The 19480-nt window shown below is 53.2% G+C and overlaps 1 protein-coding gene across 7 annotated transcripts in view; it reads left to right on the forward strand.

Moving 5' to 3' along the window:
• ZDHHC3 (zDHHC palmitoyltransferase 3) overlaps positions 1-18700 on the forward strand; it is a 54557-nt gene extending 35857 nt beyond the window's left edge. For 4 of the 7 annotated variants that reach the window (XM_076006827.1, XM_012770337.3, XM_012770335.2 and 1 more), the window contains 4 exons: positions 565-646; positions 764-859; positions 4544-4674; positions 16064-18700. In XM_076006827.1, coding sequence (XP_075862942.1) covers positions 565-646; positions 764-859; positions 4544-4674; positions 16064-16318 — 564 coding nt within the window. In that variant the 3' untranslated portion in view covers positions 16319-18700. Of the gene's footprint in view, positions 1-564; positions 647-763; positions 860-4543; positions 4675-7098; positions 8746-16063 lie in introns of those variants that run through there. The other 3 variants (XM_076006834.1, XM_076006831.1, XM_076006836.1) reach the window with 3 other exon arrangements.
• The last annotated feature ends 780 nt before the right edge of the window (positions 18701-19480 follow it).

The raw sequence follows: 19480 nt of genomic DNA on the forward strand, positions 1-19480 counted from the left end.
AGCACTGCCTGGCCCCGTAGATCTCCACCCTCCTGCCAAAGGCCTCCCTGGCTCAACAAAGTGCCCGCTCCTGAGCCCTTCACTTGAGCATTTAGAGCATTGATTCAAGTCGATTAGCTATGAGCAAAGACTGTGTTATGGGTTCCTATCTCAAGTGTTGGACCTAAGTGGCTCAAGAAGGTAATTTTGGTGATGACTTCAAATCCCACATTGCCAATAAGTGGAGTTTATTTAGCACGAGGACTGGAGGGGCCGTCGGCGTCAGCACCCTGACTTTTCAAGAAGCAGCATGTGTGGAGCCCCCCAGGCAGCCCAGACTGCCTAGTGACTGGGCTTTGTTTCATTTCTGGTCCACACCCTGCCAGGGATGGCTGCTCACCTCAGAGCCAGGGCTGAGCGGAGGGACCCTGGGGGGCATCACCAGGTGCTGCTCTTGCCCCTCCTGGTCAGCCTCAGCCTAATTCAGTATTCCTGAGTGGGAGGTTCCGCGAGCCCCTGTCCCAGGAGCTTGTGAGGTCAGAGGGTTCTCACAACAATGGTGTCTGCACTGCTTTCCTGTTTCAGATGTACATAGCTCTCATTTCCTTGCACGCCCTCATCATGGTGGGATTCCACTTCCTGCATTGCTTTGAAGAAGATTGGACAAGTGAGTATGTGCCAGGGCTTCCCTCCCTGCTCCAGGGTGGGTGTGTGACCCAAGTGGGGGGGGCAGGGAGGCTCTTGGCTTCCTTCATGGTTCCAGGGGCCAACCTCATTTTGTTAGATCTCCTGCAAGCCTATGGACTGAACAGGAAAGGAACAGCAGAGGGCCGAATCTCTCTTCATGAAAAAATGCAGTTCCTTAAAGTCAGTTTGACAGGTAAAGTAGTAAGTCTGGGCTGAGTGTGCCCAGGGAGAGTGCAAGCACCACGCAGGCCCAGAGGCAAGTTCTGATGAGGGGCAGCCATGCTGGGAGAGACCTTTTGCTTCTGTGTCTTTAAGCCAGGCACTTTAATCAAAGGTCATTTTTTTCCCAATCTTGTAGAGATCCATTTTTAACTTTCTGGCTAGGACATGGAGTTTTTTGTTGTTGTTAATTTGGTTTTTGTAGTGGTGGTTTTTTAACCCTTGCTCATAGCTTATATTGATAGTCATTAATTTACATTAAGGTTAGAGACAAATTCATTCTTTTTAGAAGTATCTCATTTAAATGTGCAAATGCTGAGGAAGGAGTTCCAACCAGAAGATTACACAAATCCTGAAGGAAAAAAATAGGTGCTGGAAGATGCTGGGCTAGATCTTCCATACTCACAATCTGTGAGACAAACGTCCCCCAGCAAGGACCATCGCATTTCCTCTGTTTTTCCCTCAGCAGGTCCCCTTTTTCTTTTCACTGTCTTTAGAACTGTTGCTCTTCCTGTACACACTGACTTCAGCATTTTCTTGCCACAGTTCCAGCATAAGCCACAGTGAGGGAAATCAAGCTAGTGGACGTTGGGGAGGGGAGAGAAAGGTGGGGCAAGTGGGTATCTGCAGAATTTACCACTGCATAGCTGGGTGAGCCACCAGCAAGTTCCTGATGGCTTGTGAACATCCTGAAAGTGCATTCGGGCCCTGGGGAGCCAGATCAGCTCCACATGTGGCCTTGGCCACTTGATGGGGGAGTCTAACAAGCATATTCCACCATCCCAGATGCCTCCCACCTGTCATTAGGTTAACAGACTTGGCCGATAATGGGAGTAACACAGACTGTCAATGAGGCACAGTGTCCCTGTCTTTGGAATGGTGCCAGCAGGGACCATTTTATTAATACCTACTAGGAGGCAGACATGGCACAAAGGGCTTTTTGAGCACTGCTTTGTTTTGCCCTTATTAGGGCAAGTCTGCAGAGTAGGAAAGCACTCCCCACTTTGCATTTGACAAAAGCTGGGGCTCACAGAGGTTGAGCAAGTTCCCAAGATGACTCAGCTAAGAAGAGGGCTGCAATTCAAGCCTGGGTGTAGAGCAAGGTTTCCAGCCCTGTCTGGCTGGCGCCAATGGCCAGGGTCCTCCCAGCCATGCTCTTGATTGTCTTCAGTCAAGATTCCTGGGTTTCAGGCACCCAGCTACTATGGCAGTTAGGCTGGGAAGGCACAGGATGGTCCCCAAAGTGCAGGCCTGAGAGTTGACCGTATGTGACAGTTACTGCCATCACTGCTGGCCTGCTGGAGCTATTGGGCCACAGGACCTTGTGTGAGAGGGCGCGAGCAGTGGCCCCCCCAGGATGAGGTGATGTGTGAAGAAGGGTAGGGGGTGGTTCCACATTCCCTGGATCTGGTTCCTGCTCCCCAAACTCCATTTGTAATTCCTGGGGCCCAGCCCAGGAGGGGAAGGATGCTTACAGCTTTGCAGGGAGGGAGAACAGGCCATGGCCCTGGGCTCTGCCTCTAGCTCCAGGGCAACCGAGGCAGGTAAGGAGGGTGCAAGTGCTTCCATCCAGCGAGCGCCCCAGTGTGCTCATGCTGGGCCTAGGCTGAGCTGGGCAGATGTTCTCTCGTGAATTCTTAATCATTCCCCAGTACAGAAGGGAAAACGAAATCTCAGAAAGCCCAAACCGCTTGCCCAGATTTTGTTGTCAGGCATTGTTCCAAGGCTGGTTGTACAGCACTGAGCAAAACAAAGTTCCTGTCCTCCTGGAGTCTGAAGTGTAGTGGGAGAGGCAAATACCAAACAAGTACAGAAAGAAACAGGTAATTTTACGACACAAAGGCTAGGAAAGACAGGGGCAGGAGCAGACTATTCGTGGGGCCATCATCATTACAGCTCATGCTCAGGAGTTGGTGCCAGGATTCATGCCCTGCCCTGTCCGCCAGACTTCGGAGCCTTAGTTCTTCCCAGCACTGTGCCGAGCCTGAGGCCAGCTAGCAGCTGCCATACTGGCAGCCACCCAGGACCAGCCCAGGAGGCTGGTGGGCCACCCTGACTAAGCCCTGCCCAGCAAGGAACCAGGTTCCCAGGGAAACCTGAGGAAACAAAAGCATTTTAGATTAGATGCTTCTTACTCTACCACCTATATGGTGCTCACATTTGGCCTCCTGTGCCCCTCCTGCCACTCCTGTGAGGGAGCCAGCAGGGCAGCTCAGAGGGGGCACTTACTCCCTGAAGTCCCAAAGCCAGAAGCCCGACTCTGCCCTCCAGGGTCTGTCCTGCCCAGCCAGGGCTACTGGCCTGAGCAGGGGAGCAAGAGAAACAGACACAACCCCGGCTTGCCCAGCCCAGCAGCTATACTCGAGGGCAAGAGTCCTTGGGTAAAGAGTGCTGACCAAGGGGCCTAGCCTCTGCCTCCGGCGCCACCAGCTGGGCCAGCCATTGCCCGGGTGTGGTCCACATCTTCCAGGGCTCCCTCCCTGCTCACCCCTCCCATCTCCACAGCACCTCTGCTTTCTGCCTCCATGGGCTGGGTCCTGATGTAGACTTTGTTAGACAAAGGATTCTACTACTTAAATCAAATCACACCTCTAGTCAAAACTCGCTGCTTGGCCAGGCAGTGCCTCACGCCTGTAATCCTAGCACTCTGGGAAGCCAAGAAGGGAGGATCTCTCAAGATCAGGAGTTCGAAACTAGCCTGAGCAAGAGCGAGACCCCCTTTCTACTAAAATTAGAAAGAAATTAGTTGCCCAACTAAAAATATATAGAAAAAATGAGCCGGGCATGGTGGCGCATGCCTGTAGTCCCAGCTACTCGGGAGACTGAGGCAGGAGGATCACCTGAGCCCAGGAGTTCGAGGTTGCTGTGAGCTAGGGTGACGCCATGGCTCTCAAGCCAGGCAACAGAGTGAGACTGTGTCAAAAAAAAAACACAAAAAAACCTGCTTTACAGTGGAGGGGTGGAGGCCTGGAAGAGGGTGGGGACTTGTCTCAGGTCACACGTCAGATTAGGGTGGGCTCACGGGAAGGGAGCAGGACTGTAAAAGCACCTACTCTGTGCAGCACCTCTCCAGTTGGCTCTCAGCCTTCAGGGTTAAGGGTCTCAGTGATGCAGATGTTCCTGAAGAAGGCATTACTCTGTGGTCAGGGCTGAGCACCAGCAGTGAGACCGCCCCCCCCCCCCCCCGCCAAGCTTCAAATCCCACAGCCACCAATGATCCGCCACACCTGCCCTTCCCTCTGGCCTGTGAGCAGGTGGAGGCACAGGGAGGGCAGCGCCCCGCGTAGGGATGCCCAGAAAGCCCCACATGCGGACTGTGCCGGCCTCTTCGCTTGTGTGCCGCGTCGCACTCTCGGAGGACAGGAGGGCCCTTTGGTGTCATCAGGCCTTCATGCCTCAGCAAAGAGTCCTTCTTAGCCCTTCCATGTGCTGGGCACTGTGCTTAGCACCAGGGACAGTGAGCAAGGAATGCTTATGTTAGGGACAGGGAGGCGCTGCTGGGCCCGGCTGCTGAGGAGGCCTCCCTGAGGGAGTGGGGACCTGGGGTGGGGCAGGGTGATCCCCACCGGGGCCTGGAGGCACAGTGGGAGCCCAGGTGGGGCAGCGAGCTGGGGCGGCAGGTGGCAGCCCCGAGCCCCGCGTGTTCCTTCTCTTTCAGAGTGCAGCTCCTTCTCACCACCTACCACGGTGATCCTCCTCATCCTGCTGTGCTTTGAGGGGCTGCTCTTCCTCATCTTCACGTCGGTGATGTTCGGGACCCAGGTGCACTCCATCTGCACGGACGAGACGGTAAGCAGGCAGCCCCGCCCCCACCTCTGCACCCGGGGCCGGGGACGACCAGGGACCGTGTTGCTGAGAGGGCTGCTCGGGCCCCCCATGTGCAGGGGACAGTTCCTTCCTTTGCAGTGACACTTGGGTCTTCCTCATGCACACACAAGTCCTCCCTCCAGTCTTGGGGCATCCACGGCAGGTCATGCCAGGAATGGGGTCCCGCAGCCTTGACTGAGAGGCTGCCTTTGTCATGAGTCCTTCCATCCCCTGTGATGGCCCCTCCTCACACACCGCTCCTTGCTGGGCACTCCACTAGGCACTGGGGACGCCCTTCCCATCTGGGAGCCACAGGCGTGGTGATATGGTGGTCAATAGGGCGCCCTAACCCAGCTGGGCCAGACAGGGCCAGCTTTTCATAGGTGGTGATGCAGTGACAGCGTACTGTGCCGAGTGAGGAGACAGGTCTGCCTTCCGCCCCAGGCCAGCAGGCTGCTGCCTGGCCTCAGGTCATCTCTGCTTGGTTCAGCCCTGGCTCTCATCTGCCCTCTTCCCACGCCCTCCACCACCTCCCAGCCTGCCCAAAGCTCCTTCTCTGGGAGCTTTGAAGCTGCTGGCTTGGCTAGACTAAAGCCACTCTCCTGGTTCCCCTGTGGCCACCTTCTGACCTTCTTAAGGAGTCTAGAAGCCTCAAGGCAGTCACTGCACAGCTGCAATGTGGGCATTTCTTCCTTTCTTGGCTTTGGGGTCCAGATAAGGGGCTCTGTGAAGAGGCGGCACTTAGCTCCAGGTGTAAGGAAGAGAGTCATGAGGTTGTGGGTCCATTCTCATACCACTTCTGGCGTCCTGGAGTCCCCTCAGTGGCAGCCCTCAATAGTTTGTCAGCGTTGGGTGGAGGCTTGCAGGAAGTCAGTCCTCACCATTGTGCTGGGCTGCTCTCCCCCTGGGTGCAGCGGGCGGCGTGCAGAGAAGAGAAGGGGCAGTGCTGCCGACAGCCAAAGTGCCATTATTTGCATCCATGATAGAAGGTCAGGGGGCTTTCAGCAACTTTTTCTCTTTTATGAGCAATAATATCATCACAAAAGAGTTCTCATAAAAATCGTAGCCAGTGGTGTAGATCCAGCGTGTGTCCAAGCAGTAAATGTGACCGACTTGTCTGCGTAAGACTTGCAAGGGACCCAGAGGTGACTGCCAAGCCCCACCTGCTGCTGGGATGCTGCCAGGCCCCACTGGCCATGGTCTGGGGAAGCCAGAAGGCAAACTGTCATGGCACGGGTCCTAGTTTTCTTCCCTGTCAAGGCCATTCCTAAAGGGAATATGTTGGAAAGGAAAGGAGAAAGGAACGATGGGCCCTGCAGCCCCTGGGAAAGGGTGTCTTCCCCTTGCCCTGGTCCTTCCCAGTTCCCTGGGCTGTGCCGCCAGGTCCCACTGCACCAGAGACCACAGCAGACAGACGCCTGGCCACAGTCCTGCCAGGCTCTTCTCTCCTGTCCCTCTGAGCAGGGGCCCCATCTCAGGTCCTGCCCTTTGGTCGGCCTCTCTGGCAGCTGACCAGCTCCATCTGAAGAAGGAAAAAGGGAGTAAGCAGCTTCCCAACCCCCATTTGGCCCCGTGAGACTTAGCAGGGGTCGTGGCACAGGCTGGGCGACAGCTGCAGCGCTGGGCTCTGCCACGCCTCCCCCGGGAGGAGCACCGGGAGACCTTTGCCACGACTGAGCTGCCTGGCCCGGCCGTGCCGCCCTCTAACCTGTACTAATCCCTTTCCTTCCTCCTCTGTGGTGACTTCTGTCCTCACCTGGGGTCTCTCACTCCCGCTCACCCTCCTCAGTTTGAGTCTCGACAGCCCCACTAAGCCGGGTGCTTCCTGATGCCCCAGGCTGGCGAGACTCACGGCGCCAGAGCCGTCATTTGATTTGTTACTTTTTTTTTGTCTGCAAATTGGTCATGGTAGCTTCAGACTTCCTAGGAACCTATCCCGAATATCGGCTGTCGTTGGTTGTCACAATCATGAGCTCCCACCAGCTCTGCGGCTTGTCACGCGAAGCCTTGGGGGCAGCCCATGCACAGCCCGGCTCGGGGGCTCTTAAAAGCCCCTCTGCAGAGCCCAGTGAGGACCCAGACCTGGATAAGGCGTGCTTCTTGACTTAAACACACCGGATCGGCATAATCAGGAACAGTGGCGTAAGCACCTGCTAATTTTGCTCATTTTTCCCTCCTTTCTTGGAGGTAAATAGGTAAATGTGTGCCCACCAAAGAAAAGTAGAATTTTTTTTTAGTAATACTTTTTATGAGCAAAAGAGGAGAAAGATGCGTTGTGTAGCTAGCCTTGTTGCTTTGCAAAGGAAGCATGTCATGTACTCCACTCACTTCAAACTATGGCCGTCCCTCCCCAGAAACCACAGCGATGAAGTGCTTGACTGAAAGTATGATTGTTCTTGTTTTCAGGGCATAGAACAATTGAAAAAGGAAGAGAGAAGATGGGCTAAAAAAACAAAATGGATGAACATGAAAGCCGTTTTTGGCCACCCCTTCTCTCTAGGCTGGGCCAGCCCCTTTGCCACGCCAGACCAAGGGAAGGCAGACCCGTACCAGTATGTGGTCTGAAGGACCCTGACCAGCATTGCCACTCAGACACAAACCACATCACAGCACTACGCCTGGTCCGTTCACATGAATGTTTAAACCGAAAAAGCAAAACGACTACTCTTAAAACTTTTTTTTATGTCTCAAGTAAAATGGCTGAGCATTGCAGAGAAAAAAAAAAGTCCCCATGTTTTATATTTTCAAAATCATCCTTTCGATTTTTTTGGTGATCGAAGCTGCTCTTTTTTTTTTTTTTTTTTTTTTTTTTTTTTTTTTTTACCCCTCTGTCAAAATCACTTCTCTGGCCTCTGGTTTCCTCTCTGCTGTCTGTCTGGCATGACTAATGTGGAGGGTGCTGTCTCCCGGCTGTGCCCACTTCTACTAACAGACGCGACGCTGCGCGTGGATGGACCGGTCCGGACGCCTGGTGGGGGATGCTTAGGAAAGCCAGGAGGGGCCTGGCCTCCCGCTGCCCAGGAGGCAGTGGCAGGCCCCCCAGTGGGACTTAAAACCTCACCGAAGACAGATGCTTGCCCCTTGAGGCCCGAGAGGGGCAGGATCAGGGCAGAAGCCTCCAGAAGGGCACGTGGCACAGTGGCCTCAGCCCCCACGCGGACACAGTTTACCTCCTAATTCACAAAATTGGTTGCCTGCCTTGTACTGTATGGGCTTGAATTGTGTAGAATGATTTTGGGGGTGTTGGGAGAGAGATGAAAGGGGTCTTATTTGTATTCGGAATCAGCAATTATGTTCCTTCTGATTATTTGGAAGCGTGTGAAGGAAAGAAGTTTTTCCAGTTCAAAATGCCTTATACAATCAAAAGTGGACAAAAAAATTATGCAATTTCAGGCAAGCTACATTTTCCTTTGTTACATCTACTTCCTCTTACCACCCACCTCCCTTGCCCAGCAAGATGTCAATTAAGCAGTGTTCATTCCGAGGGCCATTGGCACCCGTGCCCAGCACATACGGCCTTGCCATCAACCCCTTCTCCTCAGTTTGTAACCCTCTAAAGTGGAGTCACTTTCTGATTTTAAGACTTAGAAATGTACATGTACCCGTGTCTTAATCTATGTTTTAACCTGGGAGGCTGTTGTCCTGGCACGGGGCTGGCCTGGCCATGATGCTGGGGCAAGGTTACAGCCCCGCCCACTCGGTGGAATTGGCAGATACTTCCTGCCTGGTCTTTGAGGAAGTGGTGGGGACTGGGGAGAGGGGGGAGGCAGGGAGCGCCCTCCAAACGCAAAGATAACAAATCCCAATAATACTGACCATCCGTGAATTCTCACACATTGATTGTTTTTTGAACAATTGCCATAAACCCCCTTTTTTAGCTTTTGCTTGGGGCGGGAGTGGTGGATAAGGTTTATTCAATCAGGTCCTGGGTAGGGAGAAAGTTAATCTAGCCGTGTGATTTTTCAGAAAAGTAAGTGGAACATGCTGCCTCTTTTCAATTCTGTCAGTGCTTCCACATGGAAACAAAATGCAATAAAATTTTTCCAAAACCTGTTCTGATTTAGCTCTTATCTCTTACAGTGTGACTCTTAGGGGGAGCGCAGGCTGTCCGCAGTCTACTTGAGTTTTCTCTGGCTGTGTGTGTGTTTCATGGCTCCCTCTCTTGAATGAGGCTTTTATATCTCGTTGTTTTTAAAGGATGTTTATAGTGTCTCTCTTGGACAAACTTGCCCCGCCAGGCCTCTCTCCTTTGCCTTTCTGCAGCCTGAATCGATTCCTTGGTGGTGTCGGGCTCTCAGTTGCTACAAACTGAGGAAAAATCAAGTCTGCAGAGTTTGCTGCTGGAGTGGGAGGTTGGAGGAGACCCACTCTCCTCTGCCCGCCCAGCACAAAGCAGAGTCCAGCCACAGGAAATTGCTGAAAACCTCCACACACCGTTCTGGTCCATTGCTCTGTGGCCCTCTCGCCTATGGGGTTAAGTGATGAGAGCTGAGAAAGAGCATCCCTCAGATGTTTGAGCAAAGAACTCTGCGACCTTTCCAAATGAACTCTGACTTGCCTCTGCTGTGCCATTCGTGCTATAGAGTCAAGGCTGAGATCCTACATTTTTATGAAAATTGAAGTTTTTTTTTTTTGTTTTTTTTTTTGAGCCAGAGTCTCACTTTGTTATCCAGGCTAGAGTGAGTGCCATGGTGTCAGCCTAGACCACAGCAACCTCAAACTCCTGGGCTCGAGCGATCCTTCTGCCTCAGCCTCCTGAGTAGCTGGGACTACAGGCATGAGCCACCATGCCCGGCTAATTTTTTTTTTTTTTTTATATATATCAGTTGGCCAATTAATTTCTTTCTATTTATAGTAGAGACGAAGTCTCGCTGTTGCTCAGGCTGGTTTTGAACTCCTGACCTTGAGCAATCCGCCCGCCTCGGCCTCCCAGAGAGCTAGGATTACAGGCGTGAGCCACCGCGCCCGGCCTGAAAATTGAAGTTTTAAACCTAGTTTATAGTGTTAGTTCTCCACATGCCTTTCTTAAAATGTGTAGTTCGCTAGGTGTATGGACGGAGCATGGCTGTGTTCAGTGACTCTAGAGCAGTTGAGAAGGATCAAGCCCTCAGGACGGAGCCGGCCACAGCTCTGGCCCTCCCTCCTTGCTGAGAGCACAGTGGCCGAGGAGTGTGGCTGTCATTTGCAACACAGGGATTGGTTCCCAGCCTGGTGTCCACACAGGAAGAAAAGGCATCCCTGAGCTCTCCTCAGTATTTCTAGACGTGAAGAAAAAGGATTTCTCTTAACACAGAGGCGGCCCTGGCTTTCTGCTTGGGCACAGGAGTTCTGATAGCACTGAATGGTGCACTCGTGGGAAGATGAACCAGTAGTGGCCAGTCTTTCAGAATGTGGGCTCTCGGGAGTGGAAATGAAAAATACAAATGTGGCGTATTGGATTAGGGGATCCCCCGGTTTCTGCCTGTCAACTTCAGATTTGTGTCATAGCAACCAGACCGCACATGCAAACGGCTTAGGTCCAAACAAATCGATGCATGGTTTGCATGGGCTTGGTGACACTCTGTACACAAAGTGCATTTGGGTAGAAATGCACATGCCAAGTCTCCTTTTGGTCATAGCATTTTGCTTTTGTAATACCATACTTCCTTCTTAGAAGAGCCCAACGTATCGTCAGCTTTTGTTCATCTGGCTAGGCTGCTTAGTTAAAATCCAACATCCTGACACAGAAACCTTTCCAGTGAGGTAAATTACCAAACATTAAACACCTTTGTGAGGTTGGCATCACATAGAAACTCATCTCTGAGAGGCTGGGCTGGGCTCTCCCAGCCAGGCTAATGGGTTTTAACTTTCTTGTATTTCAAAACTTGCAGGTCAGGCGCGGTGGCTCACGTCTGTAATCCTAGCACTCTGGGAGGCTGAGGCGGGCGGATTTCTCGAGGTCAGGAGTTTGAAACCAGCCTGAGCAAGAGTGAGACCCCATCTCTACTATAAATAGAAATAAATTAATTGGCCAACTAATATATATAGAAAAAATTAGCTGGGCATGGTGGTACATGCCTGTAGTCCCAGCCACTCAGGAGGCTGAGGCAGTAGGATCGCTTGAGCCCAGGAGTTTGAGGTTGCTGTGAGCTAGGCTGACACCACAGCACTCACTCTAGCCTGGGCAACAAAGTGAGAGTCTCAAAAAAAAAAACTTGCAGTGCATCAGGTTAAAGGGTGAGCCAGTCAGTAGAGGACAGTGGTCCCACCCTGGAAAGGCCCAAACGTGAAGAGAGAAAGATTTTGCTAGAATCCCTCTCCAGGATCTTCTTGTGGTTCCCGAACCAGCAATAGCACCTGGAAACTTGTTAGGGGTGCACCTTCTCAGGCTACCCCAGGCCTGCGGAACCAGACACTGAGAGCCGGGCCCAGTAGTCTGGGTTTGAACAGCCTTCCAGGCCATTCTGCTGCACACTGCAGTCTGAGAATCCCCCTTCAGTTGACCCCCGTGCCCGCTGAAGGTGTGGGTCCTGCGTGCTGCTGGACTCGGTGCGGGACAGGGTCCAGTGTGCCCGCTGTGTGGCCAGCAGCTGCTCCCACCGCTGAGAAGCCACGGAGCCCTTCTTCCCTCATGACCTGCGGCCTCCACCAAAAGAATGCCCGGAAAACACTGAAGGTCTGTTTGAAGTGGAGCCAAATGATGGATCTGCCCAGCACTCCTTGTGCATCTCATCAGTCAAGCCTATCTCTGGACCACAGGACCCTTTGGATGAAGAACCAGCCCAGGAGGAGAGGAAGCAGCACCAGGAGACACCAGCTGGAAGTGGTGGCTGGGAAAGCAATCTAGAGCCGGCAGCATTCCATGAGCCCAGGCACGTGCAGAGTCCTGGCCTTTGCTTTCCGTCTGGGCCTCAACACCCACATGGCTGCTGCTTTAAATACATCCCTAACCTGAGAACCACCTCCCAGAAGATAAAGAATTACTAGCGAAACAGAAACAAGCCGCTGACCAGTCTACTCTCACACTGAAGCCTTCTTTTCCCCACTTTCTTCCTCAAGAAAGAAATCCTTGCTGGCTTGAGCAGCATGCTTGCCATCGCAAAGCAGAGAGTGGCCCCGAGGGAGCCGGCGCCAGAGCTGCTGAAGCTGATCCAGGGAACAGTGGCAAGCACTGCAGGGGAGTGTTTGCCGGAAACCTTCTGGGGGAAGGTGCGTGCTCTAGCATGGACCTAAAGGAAGCCCTGAATTTCTGCCACTGAAGTGATATGGTCTTTGGTTCAAATCCCTGCTTGGGTACTTACTACCAAACCTGCTACCGAGGTATGACTTTGCGCAGTAACTTCCTTAAGCCTCAGTTGTCTCATCTGTAAAATGGGGATGATAATCCAAATCACAAGGTTGATGTGAGGATTAAATGATGGTAATGAATATAATGTATGGCAGGGGTCCTCAGACTTTTTAAACAGGGGGCCAGTTCACTGTCCCTCAGACCGTTGGAGGGCCGTTGGAGAGTGCGGCGCACATTCCACACATGCGCACCGTGGGCCCGGGACGAGTCGGCTGCTAAGTAGGACAGGCAGCAGCGATAAAAACACCCAGCGGGGCCGGATAAATGTCCTTTGGTGGGTCGCATGTGGCCCGTGGGCTGTAGTTTGAGGACGCCTGATGTATAGTGTCTGCCATGGTAAGGTTTTAGTTGTGTTAGAGCTGTGCTTTTCAAACCATGGGCCACAACTGTCATGGTTTGCAACCAACATTTTCCAACTTTTTTTTTTTTTTTTGAGTCTCACTCTGTTGCCCGGGCTAGAGTGCCATGGCTTCAGCCTAGCTCACAGCAACCTCAAACTCCTGGGCTCAAGCAATCCTCCTGCCTCAGCCTCCCGAGTAGCTGGGACTACCAGCATGCACCACCATGCCCGGCTAATTTTTTCCATATGTTATTTGTCCAGCTAATTTCCTTCTATTTTTTTAGTAGAGACATGGTCTCGCTCTTGCTCAGGCTGGTCTTGAACTCCTGAGCTCAAATGATCCACCTGCCTCGGCCTCCCAGAGTGCTAGGATTATAGGCATGAGCAACCCAGCTTGGCCTCAACCAACATTTTTTAAAAGAAATTTTTCACCTGCATCACACATCCTAGGATAAGTATTATTTCATGAAACTTTGAAGACATGTGTATATGCATATGTTCTGGATTGCAACAGAAAAAAATTTCCTGTTGTGGGTTAACAGTGTAAAAGTGTGAAAGCACTGAAGAAGAAAGACTGTCATCTGGCCAGCTACGAAGAGGCACGTTTGCGTGGGCTCTGACTACGTCTGAGGATGAAGGGGCAGGGAGGCAGCCTCCTCTTGCTCTGTGGGCCTCAGCTGCCTCTGTGCAGAGCACGTGCCCGGGTATCTGCCTCCCTCAGGAGCCCAGTCCTCGTGCATTCATTCTGGGGTGTTGGTGGGTTTGTTCACAGATCACAGTTCATGTGTTACCCAGACAGACGTGGGCTAAAAGGCCCGGGTCACACACACGCTGCAAGAGGAGCTGGTGTAAACCATTGCCCACTTACCAGGAATCAACCAGTTTTGTGCTCTTGAGCCTCAAGTGGGTATCACTGATCCTCCGCAAACCTTGAGCTTAAAAAACTTTGCCTTCAAGACATCTTTAAATCCAAAGTCAACACTCCTTGAATGTTTGTCCACTTAACTACTGAGGAGCTTTGGTAGGCAGGTCAGGTTCTGTCTGGAATACTTTTATGACCTTGTTGAAGAGCTCAACATACCATAAAAGTACTGTGTATACTCGCTCCTTTTGAGTATAATCCAAGCATGATCATCTGCGAGCATGCCACATGAATGGAAAATAGTACTCCTGTGGGCTCTGGCTTTCATTCCCCTTCACAGCTTTTCTCTGACCTTGAGCTCAGCACAGGCAGAGTGGGGCTTTGCAGTAGAATTGGAAACACACTGGACAGAGAGAAGACGCGAGTTCTAGTACCAGTTCTGCCGCATAACCAACCAGATGAGCTTTGGCCACTGTCATGGCCTCTTGGAACCTTATTTCCCCATCTGCCAAGTGTCAGTACCATTGCCACCCCCTCACAAGGAGCCCTGAAGACTCTGAATAAGTCCCAGTCATTGTGGATTCAGCCATTTCCGGGTGTCTCCTCTAGCCTGATGTGCCACGTGGTGTCCCCACTCTCACGCAATCAAGTCAAAGGATCCTTCTTGACGGCCTACAGGTGGCCCCCCAGGAAGGGAACACAGGCTCCCCAAAGCAAGTTACCTCCGTTGGTCATTGCTGCTTCTGCTAAGAAGGGAGACCCGGTGAGGGGCACTCAGGGTGCAACGTGGCGTCTCAGGCTCACGACCCACAGGAGGGTCCCTCCAGACTGTGTCAACAAGATCCGTTTTCTGAAACAGCTTTTTTTCTTCTGATTATAAATGCAACACCTGCTCATTGGTGAAAACTTGGACCATGTAAGAAGTTTCCAGAAAGAAACAAATTATCTAAAATTCCATCCCAAAAGGTGTTCAGACAGGTGTCCCAATGTCATGTAAAACTGTGTTAACGCCATTTTTTATGGCTGCATAGCATTCTGCTTTGATGAATTATTTACCTAGCCATCGTTATTGGACATTTCGGTTGTTTCCAAATCTTCCTTATTATAATTCAGTGTTCAAGTTTGTGCTGTATAAATCTTTGTGTCTCGGCTGATTGATTTTTTATTTTTTAACTTTCTATTATGAAATAATTTCAGACTTACAAAAAAGTGGCAAAAACAGTACAAAGAGTTCCCATGTGCCCCTCAATCCATCTCACCAAAGGCAGACATTTTATGCAACCATAATGCAAATATAAAAAAAAAAAACCTGGAAATTTACTGACACAACATTACAAACTAATCTATGTACCTTATTAAAATTTCTCCAGTTGTCCCTCGAATGTCCTTTTCTGTCCCAGGATCCCACATCGCATCATGGGTCATGTCTCCTTAGTGTCTTCCAGTTTGTGACAGTTTCTCACTCTTCCTGTGTCTTTCATGACCCTGACCTTCCTTTTAAATCGAGGTGAAATCATGTAACATAAAATGAGCCATTTTAAAGCTTACATTTAGGACATTCACGATGTTGTGCAACCAGCATGTCCATCTGGTTCCAAAACGTTTTCACCAGGCTTTGACCCTTTAAGGTTATAGGCCCGTGTTCTCTCCTCCGGTTCGTGTTTGTCTGATGTTTTCCCACGGTCACACTGCAGTTACGTGTTGGGGTGGCGGGGGTACCACTGCTGTGACTCCTGTCCTCGGTGCACCGCATTTAGAGGCACGTGACGTTGATGGGCGTCGTTATTCATGATGTTAACTTTGATCTCTGGGTGAAGGTGGCAGCCGCCGCGTTTCCCTGCTATAAACGCACTGTCGTTCCCTTTGTAATTAGCAACTGTCTTAGGAGGAGGTACTTTGAGATCAGATTCTTTAGCGTTTTTTCAAAAGTCAAGAAACTTAAATCTCTGAGATGTCGTGGGAAGGAAGAGTGCTGGAGAAGAACTGGCCTAGGGGTAGGGTCAGATCTCGGACGGTGTGTGTGCGTGCCTCAGTTTCTCTTTTTGCATGACAAAGGATTATACCAGTTGCATAGGATCTTGTGTGGAAAAGAGAACCTAGAACTCGGTACGCAGAGATCTTTCTGAGGTGCTGTTGAGCGATGTGAAAGAGCAGTGCCCAGGTCCAGCAGACCCTCAGCAAATTCCCATGGCTTCCAGAAGAGATGGAGAAAGCAGCGGCCTCACAGGGGTCAAAAGCCTCTTGAGGAGGGAGTTGTGGGCCTGGGGAGATGGCCTGGCTGTGTCTTTAGCTCCCGCGGGCTTCTCCCCCACTCCAACACCCTCTTTCTGAGTCGCAGCCGACACCCAGAGGCAGGTGAGTGGGCAGCCGGGGAGAGGCCCCAGGGTGTGTCCACTGCATGAGCAGGCCTGGCCCGGCCCTCACGTCCCCATGGCGACCCTGCGCGCCCTCCAGCGGCCTGCTGCATGTTGGCACCGGCTGTACCTGCGTCTGCTGCTTCACCTCGCATGTTGTTTTTGTCCCATGCTATCCCCTTAACCCCTCCACCCTTCTTCTGTGCTAAGTGTGCGACTCCTGCCCTGGGGGAGTGGCCCAGAAGACTCAGGAGGGGTCACTGCTTCTAGTGATCTCGGAGGCGGATGGGCAGAGGCCTTGCACCTGCGGCAGGGAGGGGAGGGCGGGAGGTGGGAGGCAGGCCCTGCTTGCTGCGCTCCTCCCCGGCAGCCCCGCCAGGGCCGACCTGGGCCGCAGCAGGCTGTGCTCTGGGGGCAGGGGGGCCGGGTGTGTGCGGGAGGTCCACAGCCCACACCGCGCTGACCGCGCCACCCCGTTCTCCCCGCAGGGCATCGAGCGCCTCAAACGAAAGAATCAGCCCCGGCAGCACACGGGCAGCTGGCAGTCGGTGAAAGAGACCTTCGGTGGGGACTTCTCCCTGAACTGGTTCAACCCCTTCTCCAGACCGTGCCAGCCAGAGATCTCCGGTGACAAGGACTTGGTGCGGCAGGTGGCGTCGCTGTCGGACACCGACAACACTGAGACGCCGGAGCAGTCCGAGGAGACGAAGGACGAGGACTCTGTGGAGGTGATAGATGAATAGATGCTGCTGCGGGAGAGAACCCAACACGGAAACGTGCCTTCCGACCTGCCCGCGGGGGTTCCGCTAAAGGGGCTCGTGGGCGTGAGGCTCCCAGCGCCCCGTGCCTCCCTCGGGCCCTCCCTCGCCTTGCCACCCCCTGCAGCCCCTCCTTCCCCCTCTCTCCACGTGGGGCCACGTCTGGGGTGGGGGCTGGCCTGGGCACAGCAGAGAAAGATGGGGGACTTTCTCTGAGTTCACTAAGAAGAGTCTGTCCCAAGAAGGGTCGCCAGGAGCCATTCTCCAAGGCAGGGCGGCTCGCACAGCTCTGCCCAGTAAAGGAAAGCCTGACCAGGGTGACCCGGGGCAAACAAGGGCTTTCCTTGAGACGCCTGTCTTCTCTTGGGAGGACTGGGGACCCGGGAAGGGCTTCCCCCACTGCCTGCTGAAATTAGGAGGAAGGTGTGGCTGCCACATCTAGCTTCAAGGGGTCAGGCTAGGTGTGAGAGAAGGCTGTAGACACAGGTGGGACACGCCCAGCAGGGACACGAGCCTGAGTTAGGACGGTACCACTAAAAATGAGCTCACCTTCCAAAGACACTGGAATCTTCACTGGGTCCGGCAGCTTGGAGCTGTCCCGCCTGTGGCTGCAAATGTATCCATTCACAGGTGTGGGCAGGAGAAGGACCTCTTTAGAGCTAATGGGGACTTGCTAACCTTCCCCAGGAGAACTTCATTTAACTTTGCCTCTCGGAGAGAATCTGATAGCACACATGGGTAGAACTGACCAGAAACCGTGCCTGTGTGTTTCAGGCCAGTTTCTAAAGATGGTGCCCACCTTGTCTCTGAAAGACTGAGTGGCAGCCAGGGCCTGCAGGCCGATAAACCGGGAAGACAGAGGCAGACAGACACACACACACATTCTGCCAGGATAACCTGGACCCTGGTCACCCCACTTGAGCCTGGGGAGTCTGTGACCATTACCAAAGGTCTGAACAGGGGTCCTGGTGCTCCTGAACCCCATTCCCGTGGTTGTTTTTGTACAAATTCCAGCAGAAGGGTTCACATCCCAATTTGGTATAGGAGATGGATTCCCAACCCCCACTCCCCGGCGTAGGCCTCTGTTCTTCCCTCTGGCCCATTCCCCGTGTCACCAGCATCACCAGACGGCACAGGCACTAAGAGAGCCTGCCCACGCCCGTCTCCGTGTGAGGGCCCCTCTTCCGGCTCCCGGCGAAACGGCATGAGTCCTGGCCCCAAGAGGCCCGTGGCCCCGGTTCAACGGGGAGGAAGGTCAGTGTTTGGAGGTACAGCCTTAGGACACTGAGAAAGGAAGGAGAGCCAGGCGGTGGCCCAGTTCTGGGATAGCCACCGTGGGCGTGCCCTGGAGGGCGATGATTCGGTCAGAGAGCCCCCCTGTCTGGGAGCATGGCTCAGAGGGGCCGGTGCTCACACAGCCTCCGTGTCCTAGCCTTGCTCAGAGCACTCCAGCTGTGTCCCATGAGAAGGGCGACGGCAGGACTCCAGCATCAACAGAGCACCAGGAAGGCCGGGGCCTCCACTCCCACCTGCAGGCCCAGTTTTCTGGTCCACACCAGCGTTAATACTTAGCAGTGAGTGGCAACAGAAGGAGCTCGAGGCAGCTCTAGAGGCAGTTAACTGGCTTTGGGGGAGAGCTGTCCTCTGACCGTGCAGACCCCTATTTGTTTTCCTGACCCGGAAGCAGCCCCGGGCTGCCAGTGCGGTGGATTGTCTACCAGAGAGACTGCAAGGAGGCGAGCAGAGCCAGCTCCTGGAGTCCCCTGGGAGGCAGCAGTTAGAATGAGGGGAGAGGGCCTGCCAGTCACCGTTTGCTGACAGACATCGGCCTCTTTGCTGAGTTCAGGCCTGAGGTCAGAGGTGTCTGCAAATCCCAATGGCCCCTGAGAAATGTCCTCGCACACTGGGGTTAAAACTGCCCTTCCTAGCGGCCAGCTTGGCCTGAAAGCGGAGCTACTTACCATCCCCGAAGCCAATCCTGTTTTCAGATTGGTTCTGGAAAGGAAGGCTGGGTGGGGAGGCATTTGCCGTGCACACAGGCAGACCCTGCCCCTCCTTCCCCACCGACCCCACCTCCGCGCTAGACCGCAGCCACATCCCTCCGCCCTGTTCCGGGAGGTGCTGGACTGGGCCACAGCCAGGGTCAAGTGGGGGACAACTCGTCCCGTGTCCTGAGCCCTGCGGCCCCACACCAATGACACAGTGGCCTTCTCTCTGTGGCAGCTGTTGACAGCATAACATTCTGCTTAGCCTCAAACTGAAAGCGTTGCAGCTGATGTCAAAACAAGATGAGGAAGGACTATAGGGAGGGAGGCTGGGTCAAACAAACCTTTGCCTCTTTGTTTCAATAAAAAGCTCTTTGCTCGACCTCAGTGGCTAGAGTCTCCTGTTTCCAGCTGATCCGAGTCCAGAGCCTTGGGCAGCGTCCTTCCTCTTGAGGGCACCTCTAGGAGAGCCACTGTCCTCCCTTCCTGGTGTGGGAGACAAGTGAGTGTCGTGCAGGCTTGACCGCCTCCTTGGCACCGCGCTGCAGGTGACCGACCCTTCTCTGCACGTCACTACCCTCGTGATATTTCCAGCAGAGGGAAATTGAATCACCTTTCAGTCAATAAGCATTTATGGAATACCTACTGCATGCCAAGAAGGTGGGCATTTGGGGCAAAGGTGACTAGGATTGAGGTTTTTTGACTTGGAGGGCCTGAAAGGGGGAGGAGGACAGGTGTTCCGCCCCTAAATGTCTTGTGAATCACACACAAAAGGACCCTCATTCAGGCTACACGTGTGTGTGTGCCCAGGTGTGTCCAGCTGAGGTTACAGCCTTCGAGAGGGGCTGACACGTCCCGAACAGGCAGAACAAAGATGCCAACCCCTCGGAGAGACCCCCCTGACCTGGGCAGGTCAAGGATGTGACAGCTCCCTGGGACCACATGCGCCCCACCACCCAGCACAAGATACTTTAAGAAGCTTGTTGGCATAAAGGAAAAAGGACTCAGGGGACCGTCTCGTCATTTCGGAGTAGTCAGAGTTTAATTGAAAGCATATCGATCATGTGAGCACGTCTCTGGAGGGCAGAACAAGAAGGAATGGGCTTCAGTTAGCAGGGAAGGGCTCTCTGTTGGCATAAGGAGGCAGCTCTTCCCCGGGATG

This window comes from Microcebus murinus, chromosome 1 (assembly GCF_040939455.1).
Source record: "Microcebus murinus isolate Inina chromosome 1, M.murinus_Inina_mat1.0, whole genome shotgun sequence".
NCBI lineage: Eukaryota > Metazoa > Chordata > Mammalia > Primates > Cheirogaleidae > Microcebus > Microcebus murinus.